This window comes from Osmerus eperlanus, chromosome 7 (genome assembly GCF_963692335.1).
Source record: "Osmerus eperlanus chromosome 7, fOsmEpe2.1, whole genome shotgun sequence".
In the NCBI taxonomy this organism is placed as follows: Eukaryota; Metazoa; Chordata; class Actinopteri; order Osmeriformes; family Osmeridae; genus Osmerus; species Osmerus eperlanus.
Window position 1 is genome coordinate 12,957,266 of NC_085024.1, and position 14,152 is coordinate 12,971,417.

Genomic DNA, 14,152 nt, shown 5'->3' on the forward strand with positions numbered 1-14,152 from the left:
AGTGTAACCCGCGTGTTTGGTACTGAACTCATTTATTGTAGACGAGTTGATAACGACTTTGGCTGCCATCTAATGGTGTCATTTAGAAACACAACTTATATTCAACTAGAGGCAACACAATTTAGACTCCAGGTAATGATGTCAATTTTAAAACAGTTGTGTTTCATTTAACAAGTAGGCATTCATAAGCTATTATTGCCAGTTTTATTGATATCATTATATGTTCTCCCCTTCAGACAAATTCAAAACGTTTAATAAAAGGCAACATGCAGGGGTAGCAGCACAGACACATATGAAAGACTGAACAAGTTCAGACCAAACTCAGACACTTCCATCCCCACAGGGAACATCCCAGAGGTAGTGTTCAAATGTGAAACAAAAAGTAGTGATTTTTTTAAAATATATATTTTAAGGCCATACAATAAAGGCCATGAGTTAAAATCTAAGAAATATAGTATTTTTGTACTTCACCAGATAGTAATTACACACAGGGCCTTCTAGAACAACCCCTTGGTCTATTATTTCTAGTAGAAGGTTCTGACTCCGCAGGTCCCAAAGCCCTGGTGATAGTGATAATATATATTGAACACCTTCTAGTGTGTACTTTCATTGTAGCACTCTATTTGACATGAAGTGACAGCTGGAAAACATACACTGTTGCTCTAAAGTCTGTTCGCCAATGTTTACCACCACCTAGAACAACTTTCAGTTGCTGCGTTAAGTAAAGTGCTCTTACCGGCTGTGTATTTAATTGAGAACTCTGAGAATGTATACACAACCAGTTTCTGCAAGAATGACAATTGCATCCATGAAAACCTATCCCACCGTTTTAGTTACACTTATACACAGAGGTTAAAGTGCATCGCTTCTGCCCAACTCACTGCTGTTCTCACAAGGTTGCGCATAAAGGCAGCACTCCAACATGCCTGTATCCTGAAAATACGCGACCCAATACTTCCTTCAAAACACTTTCCAACATTAATGTTACACGACGATTCGAATCTGTTAAAAATATGAGGGAAACCAGAAAAAAAAATTAAGTGCCACCTCGGGAGGATACGTGTAGCAGACGAGGGCCACGGGGTGTCCTCCATGATGACAGTATGGCCAAAAGCATGCTGGGACTGCCTTGCAGGGCACCATCTGCTGATGCTCACCATCAACATTTTATACAAACATTATATCAAAAATAATATATGAAATACATTGTAATAACAACAATGCGCAAATAATAAAAGAGGGTTTCACATATTGTCTTTGTTTGTTCAGCATTACTTTTTTTTCATACTGGGGTCGAGTATGCAGACAGTGTTCAGTTGGACACACGGACAGACAAAAATACATAGATTAGCGTACTTAAAAAACACCAGAGGGGGGGAAATAAATGTCTCTTTAAAAACGTGGTGAAGTGAGCTGTCAGGATCTGACAATTTGTCCCCATGAATGAGCATTTGTGACGATGCTTTGTCGCCACAGAATGGGATTCGAGGAGGGGGGAGGTGGTCGACCGTGGAGCTAGAGTCTATTGAGGGGCTACGGTGGGGGCTGGTCGTAGCCTTCTAGAGTCAGGTGGTCCACTTCAGTTCCATGTGGGGGCAGTGGGATGTGTGCTGTGGGGGGGGTGAGAGTTAGAGGATCTTCTGAAGGATGGAGTTGGGCACTTCCAGAGTCTCGTCCTTTACAAGGACGATGTCATAGGAGTCCAGATATTTCTCCAGTCGCTCTTCTACCTATGGGCAGAAACCAAAAATGTTTTCAATCAAGTGAGTCGAGGGTAAATGTGCAAGACATAAGCCGCTAGGCGTGAAACACTGGGGTTCCGTCGGACACGGCTACCTTGTCGTTGAGGAAGCCGATCTTGAGGATGTTCTCCACGTTGGGCACGCCGTCGGCCATGTGCAGGTCACCCAGGGAGTCGCCCAGCAGCACGATGTTGCAGTTGTCCTTCACCTGCTTGAAGTAGTCCGTGTTGCGCAGGGCCCCGTCGTGCTTGTTGTAGACGTGGATGACCTCGCCCTTGAAGCCCCGCAGCACGCCCTGGGAGAGGGGGGGAAACAGCGCCCCCCGTCAGTGCTGTGGGGTATTACAGAAAGCTGCGTCGTGTTCGTCGGGGTTCCTGCCCGCGCGTTCGAAACACACCCCCAGCGGCCTCTGTTGACATGTGCTGCGACGCAGAGCTCGACTGAGGACAAAACATTCCTGTCTCTCGAAGAAAAGAAAAGCCCTCCTACGTTTGGTTTTTCACTTAGGAGAGCAGGAAGGGGGGAAGGGGGGACTCACATTCTCGTCGAAGTCCATGAAGTTGGAGACCACCTTGATGTTGGGGTGGTAGACCCCGGCCTGGCGGATGATCTCCTCCAGGACGTCGCCCAGTCCGGCCGAGAAGATGAACATGGGCACGTTGTGTTGATGGAGGCGGTCAAAGAACTGCTCGTATCCCTCCCTGTGGGAAACGCAGGCGTCACACGTGAAGGACGCACACACACTCAAGCCGCTGCATTCCCTCAGCTGGAAATGCACGTTCGAACATGTCTTCATTATGAATGTGTTCATTTACCTTAAGCAGGCGTCTGACTCCCTCACCACCTCTGGGAGTTTGTCCTTCTGTAACCTCTGCTCTACCAGTAACGTGTGGGACTTGAAATACCTGGCAGGGCATACAAAACACTGGTTTAAAACCATGTGTCCTGCATAAAGGAGTGAGTGAGTCATGCCAAAAAAATGTGTACATATAGTATACATACAGTATTGTCCCATACATACAGAAACAAAGACAGAAAGAGAGAGAGAATGACAGAGAAAGAAAGCGATGTACAGATACTCACCATTCTACCATGAAAGGATATTTCTCCTCCATTGTCAGGTGGGGATCGATCTCTATGGGGTAATACGTCTCCTTGAGCTGCAGCAGCTAAGACAACAAAACAGGCCCCTATCAACAGGCGGCACGTCGGTCATCGAGACGGCGCACGTCGTTACGGCGACGACGAAAACCCTACCTTTTCCCGACATTCTTCAGAGACGAGACTGCAGTTGTCAATGATGTCTGCAAAGGAGGAACAAGAACACGAGTCAGACGTCGGACGTCGCGCCGCGCCCCCCGCAAGTCGTCATCGGCAGGAACACGTTGTTTCGTTGCGGCGGCGTCCTACTTACTGTGACACGTCGGGCAGCGTTTGCCGTTGACGGCGAACTTGCTTAACGTCATGTCAAAGTCTGTGATGATCTGGCCAAAACAACGAGGAGGAGACAAATCAAGGGAAGAAGAGGGTAGACTACTATGCAGGGGAATCCCGGCCGGGTCTTCCTGCTAGGTCGAGTCGCCACACACACACACACACCTGTAGTTTGGAGGCTCCGCCCTTAATCAGACCACAGATGATCTGCTCCACCCGCTCCGGGTCCCTCATGTGGACCGTGTTCTTCTCAAACTCTGGCATCTGTGAGAGAGAGTGAGTGAGAGGGTGAGAGAAAGGAAGGGGGAGGCAGAGAATGACAGCCTGTAAATGTTGATGTAACCGCCGTGATACACGTTTGCTGGTCAAAAAAACAAACATGAAACAGGAAATAAAAGGACTGGGAAGAACTACATCAATGAAACCCTGCTTTTGTCCTCTTTGAGAGCAGAAGCTTGCGTCCAGACCAGGAGGTTCTCAGGTGGGTCTCTGGCATGTGGGACCCAAGTTCTCACAGCAGTCATGTTACCCTTTTCCATTTCTGAAGACAAGCCAAGAACTGTCGGTGTGTGTGGTGGGGGTGGGGGGACTAGTGTGTGGGGGCGGAGGACTCTCTCCAGACTGAATATTCCCCACAGAAACAAACACTCACACACGGCACAGCTGCTAATGGATCCTGTGTCCATAACAAGAAGACAAACCCAAGCAAGTCTTGTCAGCTTGAAGGTAAACCAACCAATGCAAGAAAGAGGGAGAGAGAGAAAGCCCGACCTCATTCAAATTGCAAATTGGTAGGGAGAGGAAAAGTGAGAGAGTCTTTGGCTCATGTTTTGTTAATTTCATTTGAACACAATGGAGAAGAAAAAAAAAAGAGACCTTCACGAACTTTGTTTTGGATCTTACATTACATTTAGTCATTCAGCAGACGCTCTTATCCAGAGCGACTTCCAGTAAGGACAGGGACATTCCCCCCGAGGCAAGCAGGGTGAAGTGCCTTGCCCAAGGACACAACATCATTTTGCACAGCCGGGAACCGAACCAGCAACCTTCTGATTACTAGCCCGATTCCCTAACCGCTCAGCCACTGACTCCCGGATCTTAGAATTTTTGGAATATTCATTGTCACTCGCCAAGGTCACATGGGTAAGACTAGCTGCATGGTCCAATCAGAGCTGTGTCGTAGAGGCAGTGATATAGCGCTGGGTTTTAAGGGGTGTTGATGGCATGTCAGAGCAGGAATGCACACAGCAACGCTCACATACAGCTGACGGGCGTGTGCGTGCATGTCTTGTCCATGCATGATTCAAATTTCCACTTTTTTCTGCATTGTCCTTGTCTGTTCATAGGATCCATTGCCCTTTACACCCGTCTCGTATATCACCCCTTACACACTTACACGTGCCCTCCTCAAACTGCACCGCACCACACACACTCTCTCCCTGGTAAAGAGATCAAGTGTATTTTTAAGGTTGCTGCCGGTGACGCAAAACCCAGACGAGGGAGGAGAGGGATTGGATTAGGTTCGTCTTACTATGAAGATCCCAAATGTCTACGCTTTATTTATTTTCTTATTACAGATCACGTCTCACACCGTCTCCTGTCACACACACACACACACACACACAACTCTATCAAATAGGATTATACTCGACACTAGACTGGTATTATGTGGGCATGCCATAGTAAAGGTGGGTAGCGTGGGGTTGGTGCAACCCCGTCCCCCTGACTTAGGTAACACACACACAGAGCTTGTAAAGCCTTGCATAATATTTTGATCCCTGAAAAGCACACACAAACACCACGCATCCACACAAAGAGACACTTCTATTCGTTTCTATAGCCGGAGGACACCAACACTCTAAATCTAAACTGCATAATAAAAGTAGGCAATGTACAAACACATCTGACAGCAGACCCTTACATGAAAAAATGAAAAAACAGCTTTGTTCTCTTAATCAATACAAGACATTCAAATATAAATGACGCTGTCAACTGACATTTACAGCTGGTGACGACAAAACAGTCAACCACAACACACGCACAACGGCTCACCTCTTTCTTGGGCCTCAAAACTAGAGTGAAGAAAACGTCCTCTGGGTGACTAGGGCTTATATAGCCATGGCAACACAGGGGGGCGGCACCCAGAATAGATCCCATCACATATCGCCACCCTCCCTGAGCAGAGGCTGTAGTTATGCACTCCCAGATAGCTACAGATGACATACAGACACACACACACATTCCAGGCCCTTTGCTTCACCCTTCACCTCCCTCCCCACTCAACTTTGACCGCTCAGGCACAAGAATTGATCTCCACTGACCACGTCTCTCCAGATAGCCTTATTGACTGGGTCACATTGCTGAGGGCTCATTTCTCCAGTAATGCTGAGCCTGCACATTACAGGATCCCCTTTCTGTATCCACACACACACACACACTGCATGTCTAGGGTCACAGGGTCATGGTTCATTCACTCTGTGTTCCACCAATAGGCAGACATGATTGTGTGTGGCTATTTTACTAAGGGTCACTGGGTACAAGACTAACCTACATGAAGGGAGACACAGACCTCCATTGATGTAACCAGTATCTCATTGGCCGGCCACTCACCTGACAATAGCCAGGCAAAAAATTGTATTGTTCTTGTAATTTGGCCTGCTTGAATGAACCCTAGAATAGACATGGCAGGAGTCAAATGTTCACTTGTTCTGTATGTTTAGCCTCAGCTCGAGATCACCCTCTATTCTTTTAAATCGTTGTGCAACATTCAACTAAAAAACCCAGCCTTGCCTTTATCTAACCTGTCCACAAGGCCAAAACGGAGACAACTCACAAAGCTAGCTGAGACATAATTACATTTAGTCATTTTAGCAGACGCTCTTATCCAGAGCGACTTACAGTAAGTACAGGGACATTCCCCCGAGGCAAGTAGGGTGAAGTGCCTTGCCCAAGGACACAACGTCATTTGGCACGGCCGGGAATCGAACTGGCAACCTTCAGATCACTAGCCCGATTCCCTAACCGCTCAGCCACCTGACTCCCTTCGGCCGTCTCTCTAACGAGGATCATCACCTCCAATCCCATCCCTTCACCAAAGCCATAGCTACACATCTGTCCAATCAGTATTCTTCTTTTCATGCTCAGTTCCTATAGCTGGCCAATCACCTGCATTTCAACCAAAAGGAGACAACTGTGGGTGGGGTTGGAACGATTCTTGTTGCGACAGGATTGATGATAGGCGTTATATCTAGGTCATCAATCAAAATCTCTATCCTAAAGATGTTGTGCTTATTCTGTTTATTAGCAAAGACTTAAGTCTTTGCTAATAAAGGTTTCCACACCACACCCAGTGTCAAACGAGGTTAGCACACAGCAGAATGGGTGTGTTGTGTTAATCTCTTTAACTTGTGGGCATATTTTCAGTCTTTTTCACAAAAAGGTACAGTTAGTCACTAACATGGAGACATGAGAAAAACTCTTCACTGAGAGAAAGCCAGACCTGAATGACACACAAAAACAAGATGTTGAAATGAGACATATGAGCGACTGAGATGGTTTCTGTCATTCTCCAACCGCTGTCAAAATGCAAGCTCAACGTTCCCTCGCACCATGGGCTTGCCTTGACAAAAGCTCAAAAACAAAAAGACAACCATGACACCAATCCAGACCACATGACTCAAAGTTGACACAGCGGAGACTGCAGAATGAAACCACCTTGTTTTGACATTTTAAAAAGAAAGTTATAAGTTGATTGCATTAACTAACGTCACTCTGTACCCCTATTCAAGCAACTTTCGACCATTGATCAACGAGACATTGTTAGGGGTTCTTGAAGCATTTGCCTGCAGATAACAATGGTCCTAATAAACGTGAATCTCTCCTTGTCTTTAACTGTAGAACCAAGTCAAGAAGATTCCATTTTGTGAAGTTCACATTTCATAAGAGCTGACATAGTATCAATGTCAACCGGTTGCATCTTTGTTGACATGTCTGTGTTTTCTTTTATTGGTTTAAAGCCAAAAGGATGATGCAATAAGTCTAATCACCTACTAGTTGCTTGGTTGGGCAGGACAATGTCACTTCAATGAAAAGGGCATTCTGGGAACCTGAGTTGACTCCTTTGTGATAAGCTTGTTGACCCCTCTCTTTGGTGGTCATTTGCACCATGACATTTGAATCTTATAACCACTGATTATTATGTTTTTAATGAATCTGCTGTAAGTTTTAAATCCTGCTCTGTTGCCTTTGTCAGTCAGGTCTCAATTGAAAAAGAGATTAGGCTATATCTCAATGGGAGGGGGGGGGGGGTTATTGGTCAAATAAAAGGTTAAAGCTTGAAACAAGTTCACATTTTAAATCTAACCACACGAGTACCACACTGTCCTGATCAATTATGCTCTTGCTTGAGAGTTGTATGCAGAATATAGCAGCACATTTACAGTCAATCGGTTTTGGAGATTCGCTATTCAATTATTATTTGTGCCTCAGTGAAGTGGTTCATCCTGGTTGCAATACCCTCCAGTTGACAGTATCACCACAGAGCCTGGGTGTAACAGTCTCACAAGTCAACACCAGGTGACCATGGATCCAGCTCCCAGCTCTGCTGTAGATTAGCTCTAATAGGCCGCAACAGGAAACTGATCTAGTGACAACAGAAGCCAATGCAATGGAACAAACATGATGTCCAAAGAAATGTATGAACTCCACCTAACCATAACAGCTATGCACTTGATTCATCATAATATGCATAGTATTTAATATGCATAGTATTTATGTTATCAGCAGAAACCATTCATTTGCATCAATTGGCATTTTACAAATAGGTAAGACTGCCCAGAATACTTGGGCTGGTGTACAAAATACAAATCTTAGGCAAGCGGATCTCTCTCGAAAGATTTCATGCTGCCCGTTGTGAGATTTAACCCTTGTGCTGCCTTCAGGTCACATGACCCAAAGGTTCATAACGAACCATCGTTGTGTTTACCCAATTTTACAAAAACAAATAAAAATAATTTTCTTTTAACCTTTGCAATGTTGGGGGTCTGAGACAGCCCAACGGTTAAAAGAAAATGCTTCTCTTTGTTTTTGTATGCGGTAAAGTTGTTGCAATACGACGGTGGGTCACAATGACTGATGGGTCAGAATGACCCGAAGATAACTCAAGGGTTAAAAGGGTCTCTCTATCATTAAGGAAAGGGGAAGTTGATGAGCAGGAATAAGAAAGCTGTTCACTTCTGACACCCAGTGGTCAAAGCAGTTCAATACAAGACAACTCTATCTGAACATGGAACATGACAGAGAAGAGCAGTAAGAAAACAAACGTGCCCAACATGGAAATTTGTCTTTTGCAACTGGAATATGGAATGACATCGTTAAAGTTAGAGGGAAACCGACATTCTGATGAAGTCGCAATCTGCAGATGCGTTACTTCATCAGAATGCAGTTGCAGAATTGCAACTGCTGAGCTCAGAAGCTAATGTATATTTTTCTTCAATGGTTCAACGCTCATCAAAAGCAGATCGCAGCCCATGGCCATGGGCTACTTCAGCCCATGGCCAGGGCTCTTCATTGCAGATCAGGGTCCTAACAGAATGCTAAGCATCTGAAAAGGGCCTCATTTAAACAACCTGCCTGAGATAGACAGCGATGGGAATTTAACAGGACATTTTGGTTATGTGAACATAGCCACATAATTGTATATCCGTCCTCTGTTCCGTCTACAGCTAATAAAGAACTCGATAAGTTAGTGTGAGTCTGTTACGGATATAGGACCAACATATATCACTGCCATTCTTGGGATGTGTTGGGATAAACAAGCACCTGCGCGGCCACAACTGAGTGACTGACATTCCGGGAAAACTGGTTTGACAAAATGCCAGGAGGGGGTGTCTGCATACCTTGCATCAATAAGGGAAAAACATGCTATCCAACAGCTTAACAACAAGACCGTGACAATAGAATTTGCTGTTCAACTAATGATCTGTCATGTCGCGGTTAGGAAGCTAAATCTTTTGGTGCCTAATAAACGGCTAATGACCTCTAAAATCCCATTGCTATTTTTAAGAACATCCGCGACTGCGCATTGTACGCAGCAACAGCACACGAGTGTACTCACCATCTCAATGATTTTAGTTTTCTTTCCTGCTCTCTTCTTCTTTGCGAACATGTACTGGGCGAGAACAACTCCACCAAATAGGGCACATACACTGGCACTGGCCGCGGCACCGACTTTTACCACGGCTGTTTTGTCCATGGCTGTGCCGCTCCTATACAAATGTCCCAACAAGCTATCTTATGTCAACATGGTCCCTCCCACTGTCGGCGCCTCTTACTGACGTCGTATCCTGCTGTCTATACCATTAGACCCTTAGGCCGAAAACAGGGGGGTAATAAAACCGAAACAAGATCGTGTCTTTTGGCAAACATCCTGTCATTGGACAAATTATTGATATGTAATGATCCAAAAACCAATACATGTTACTGGTCGTTAATTTCGATCCATATCACCATACTAATATTACAAGCTCTCAACTTTTGTTAAAACTTGACAGCCCTCCACTCAGTCCTCTCTCTTCCTGGGGAGGAAAATAAATACTGGTCTCTTTCCTTATCCTGTAATACTTTATCCAGCTCTCTTTCTTCTCTGCACCCCCTCTATACTCATCCCTCCGACAGAACCAGGAACTCACACCCTCCTCCCACAACAGTTGTTATTATGGAGAAACTTAACTGCTCTCTCTTTCGCTCGCTCCCTCTCTCCGATTGTGTTTCTGTCTGAGAGAGAGCGACCGTCACTACCACTCCCGCATGGCCCAGCTGGGAGTTGTGCTGGACCAGGACCAGTTTTGCTGTTCTATCTGTCTGGACCTCTTAAAGGATCCTGTCGCCCTCCCCTGTGGTCACAGCTACTGTAGCAGCTGTATTAAGGGCTACTGGGATCAGGATGATCAGAAGGGAGTCTACAGCTGCCCCCAGTGCAGACAGACCTTCACTCCCAGGCCTGTTCTGAAGAGGAACACCATGCTGGCTGAGGTGGTGGAGAAGCTGAAGGAGAAAGGAGGGGCCGGGGCCGCACCCTCTGAGCTGACGAGTCCAGCTGGGCCAGGAGAGGGGACGTGTGACCTCTGCACTGGGCCCAAGAAGCAGAGAGCCCTCAAGTCCTGTCTGATGTGTTTGTTGTCCTACTGCCAGACACCTCCAGCCCCACTACCAGATTCCTAAGATGAAGAATCACAAGCTGGTGGAAGCCACATCTGGACTGCAGGAGATGATCTGCTCCAGTCATGACAAGCTGCTGGAGGTGTTCTGTCGGACAGACCAGTAGTGTATCTGCTATTTGTGTACCATGGATGAACATAAAGGCCATGACACGGTGTCAGCCAAATCTGAGAGGAAGGAGAAACAGGTAAGACCAGAGTACTCGAGATCGGTGTTGATTTCTAGGTTTTTTGAAGGTCTCCAAAACGACTGCATATTTTCTTGGCCCCGGACAAAGAGGACTTTGAACTTAAATGGCACCAATAATAGACTACATTACATTACGCAGACGCTCTTATCCAGAGCGACTTACAGTAAGTACAGGGACATTCCCCCCGAGGCAAGTAGGGTGAAGTGCCTTGCCCAAGGACACAACTTCATTTGGCACAGCTGGGAATCGAACCGGTAACCTTCAGATTACGAGCCCGACTCCATAACCGCTCAGCCACCTGACTAATTCTACATGGAACTTTGAAAGGCTGTCACTCCTCCCCACCCCCCTTCACTCCCCGTAAAAAGTGAATGTGGAGACGGGTGAAGCTGTGTCTGACTGACTGGGGGATGTCGGCCAAATCGTCTGTAATTAGATTTGTTTACCTAAACCACAAAGAGTTTATCTTCAAAACAGTGTCCAGCTCAATGTTACGGTGTCGATACACTCTAGTCTCGGTCATGACTTGGTCTCGGTTTAGGTGGTCTTGACTTTGACTATTTAACTTACAATATGAAAGTGTTTAAATATGGAAGTTTTCATATGTGTAGTTTAGATTAAATATGCAATGGATTATTAAATCACTTGTAGGCTGTGTTATATGAACAGGCTGAATGTACAATACAATAGGAAATATTTCAACAATATTATGAATATATACCATGTAATTTTAAAAATACATTACCAACCTAGATTATTGAATGTATTACGAACATACTGTTTTCACTGTCTTATATGAGTCTAAAGCCTGAACTCCTGCTTGGTCAACATGGAGAACTATAAAATGTCAACAATTAAGTGCTGACTCGTGTCAGTAAATGAAGGATGAGTTTAATACCTCTGATTCCTGGATACATGATGTGAAAACCCATCATAACAGAATAACCTTTATATGACTGCACTGTAACCCTAACCTCTACAGTACATGACTGCACTGGACATGTTTAGCAGCCATGTTCAGTGTTGGTGTTCAGTGTGTTCTGACAGAGGTCCACTCCCTCAGAGTCCTGTACTGTAACTCCTAATGTGTTGTTGTCATATGTGTTGTTCTCCAGGACAAACTGGTCCTGAGTCAGCAGGAAGTCCAACAGAGAGTCCAGCAGAGAGAGAAGGAGCTGAAGGAGCTCCAACAAGCTGTGGAGTCTCTCAAGGTCAGCATCAGGATCTCCAGTACTGTAGCTGTGCTACTGGGAGGTACCTGTATCGGACAGGTGGACACTACATTCAGGAAGACTGGTGTCTCTTGAGGGATATCTTGATGTATTTGTCTCTCCCCTGTCACTCTCCTGTCTTTCTCTCCCTCTCTCCTTCTCCTTCCCTGTCTCCCCCGTCTCTCTTCTCTCTTTCTCTCCCTTTTCTTCCTCTCTGCTCCCTCTCTCTTTCTCTCTCTTTCCCTCCTATTACTCTCTCTCTCTTTCTCTCTCCTTCTCCCCCTCCGCCCCTCTCTCTCTCCTTCTCTCTCCTTCTCCCCCTCTCCTTCTGTCTTCTCTCCCCCCTCTCCTCCCCCCTCTCCCCCCGACTTACTCTCTTTCTCTTTCCCCCTCCCCCCTCCCTCTCTCCAGAGTTCTGGCCAGGCAGCAGGGGAGGACAGTGAGAGGATCTTTACTGAGCTGATCTGCTCCATTGAGAGAAGGCGCTCTGAGGTGAAGGAGCTGATCAGAGCCCAGCAGGGGGCAGCAGTGAGTCAGGTTGAAGGACTGGTGGAGAGACTGGAGCAGGAGATAGCTGAACTGAGGAGGAGAGACGCTGAGCTGGAGAAGCTCTCACACACAGAGGACAACATCCACTTCCTCCAGGTAACTAGACTACCCTGGCAGCTAAGATCTGCACCTCAACTCACTGTTTGTGTTCTCATATATTAAGGATCTCTGCTTAACCTGTGTGTCTGTCCATCTGTCATTCTTCCATCTGTCATTCTCTCTCTCTCTCTCTGTGTCTCCCTCTCCTCTCTTTCCCCCTGTCTCTCTCTCCCTCTCTATCTCCCCCCTCTCTTTCTCTATCCATCCCTCTCAATCCCTCCCCCCCCCTCTCTCTCCCCAGAACTACCAGTCTTTCTCCAGTACCAGTGTATCTCCAGATGTCCCCAGCATCTCTGTTCCTCCTCTTCAGTACTTCAAACATGTGACTGAGATGGTCTCTGAGCTGAGAGAGAAAATACAGGAGCTGATCCAGAGAGGGTGGTCAAACATCTCCACCACAGGTGAGTTGGTTAAACACAGCAAGCCTGGAGAAATAGCACACTAAGCCTCATGGACATATATCATGTGATAGGACAGACACCTATCACATAAGCACATATTTGTATCAACTTGATAAGGTAGTGTATGTGTTTGTTGCACTGTCTGTGTGTGTTTGTGTATATGTGTGTGGTTATCTGTGTGTCTGTGCTGTTGTGTCTGTGTGTGTGTATCTGCGTGTGTGTGTATAAATATGTGTGTGTCTCCACAGTGGATGTGTTCCTGCCTCCAGAGCCCAAGACCAGAGCAGAACTCTTACCATGTGAGTCCCTGAAGTATCCAGGTCTTTCTCCACTGACACGTGTTGAATGATGAATTTGATCCAGAACAACAGCAGCTTTTACATGGGAAAACATGAATGGACGTATTATCAACTCTGATCTGGTCTCTGCTCTGCTCCCAGATTCCTGTCTGCTCACACTGGACCCAAACACAGCAAGTATAGACCTCTCTCTGTCTGAGGAGAACAGGAAGGTAACATGTCTACAGCAGCGTCAGCCATATCCTGACCATCCAGAGAGGTTCACCCTTTACAGTCAGGTACTGTGTAGAGAGGCTCTGTCTGGACGCTGTTACTGGGAGGTGGAGAGGAGAGGTGAATCTGTTGCCATAGCAGTCTCATATAAAGACATCAGCAGAAAAGACAACAACTCTCACTTAGGTCACAATGACAAGTCCTGGATTTTAAGGTGCTCTAGTAGTTCATACAGTTTCTCACATAATTGTGTTTATACTAGAGTATCAGGCCCTCAGTCCTCCAGAGTAGGAGTCTACCTGGATCACAAGGCAGGTACTCTGTCCTTCTACAGTGTTGTCTCTGAGACAGTGACCCTCATCCACAGAGTCCAGACCACCTTCACCCAGACACTCTGTACTGGGTTTTTGTTTGGTCTCCATAATAACAGTGCAGAGATTATGAAGCTGTAGTAGAGGTTTTATAGAGGTGTGATACCTTCATACCATCATACAAAACCCTGTCATTGTTTTATTTGGTTTATAATCATTGTTCTTTTGTTGTATAATTACTGCTCTTTCACCTTGATGATTGTATATGGTAATTTGGTCTTGGCGAATGTGAGACTTGAGTGCCCTGACATGTATGATGGACCACATCCATGTGCCTCAACAAGACAGACAGATTTGGCCTGAATAAGTTTGATAGGGAGGGAGGAGAGCATATCTGGTTGGAGATTAAACAGATGCACCATTGTGATTGAAATATGTTACAGTTTTGTCCTTCTGCGCTGGTACTTGGTCACACATGCTATTTT

General features: G+C 45.9%; 1 protein-coding gene and 1 pseudogene across 1 annotated transcript; one reads left to right on the forward strand and one right to left on the reverse strand.

Moving 5' to 3' along the window:
- Positions 1-185: 185 nt before the first annotated feature.
- Positions 186-9,481, reverse strand: nt5c3a (5'-nucleotidase, cytosolic IIIA). Its single transcript, XM_062464959.1, has 9 exons — positions 9,292-9,481; positions 3,342-3,440; positions 3,157-3,226; positions 3,000-3,046; positions 2,826-2,911; positions 2,558-2,647; positions 2,281-2,443; positions 1,837-2,037; positions 186-1,730 (listed from the first exon to the last, which is right to left on the reverse strand). Exons 1-9 carry the CDS (start codon positions 9,427-9,429, stop codon positions 1,629-1,631), a joined length of 996 nt encoding a protein of 331 aa, XP_062320943.1. The 5' UTR covers positions 9,430-9,481; the 3' UTR covers positions 186-1,628.
- A 272-nt stretch (positions 9,482-9,753) lies between these two features.
- On the forward strand, positions 9,754-14,107 carry LOC134023117 (tripartite motif-containing protein 16-like; annotated as a pseudogene).
- Positions 14,108-14,152: the final 45 nt, after the last annotated feature.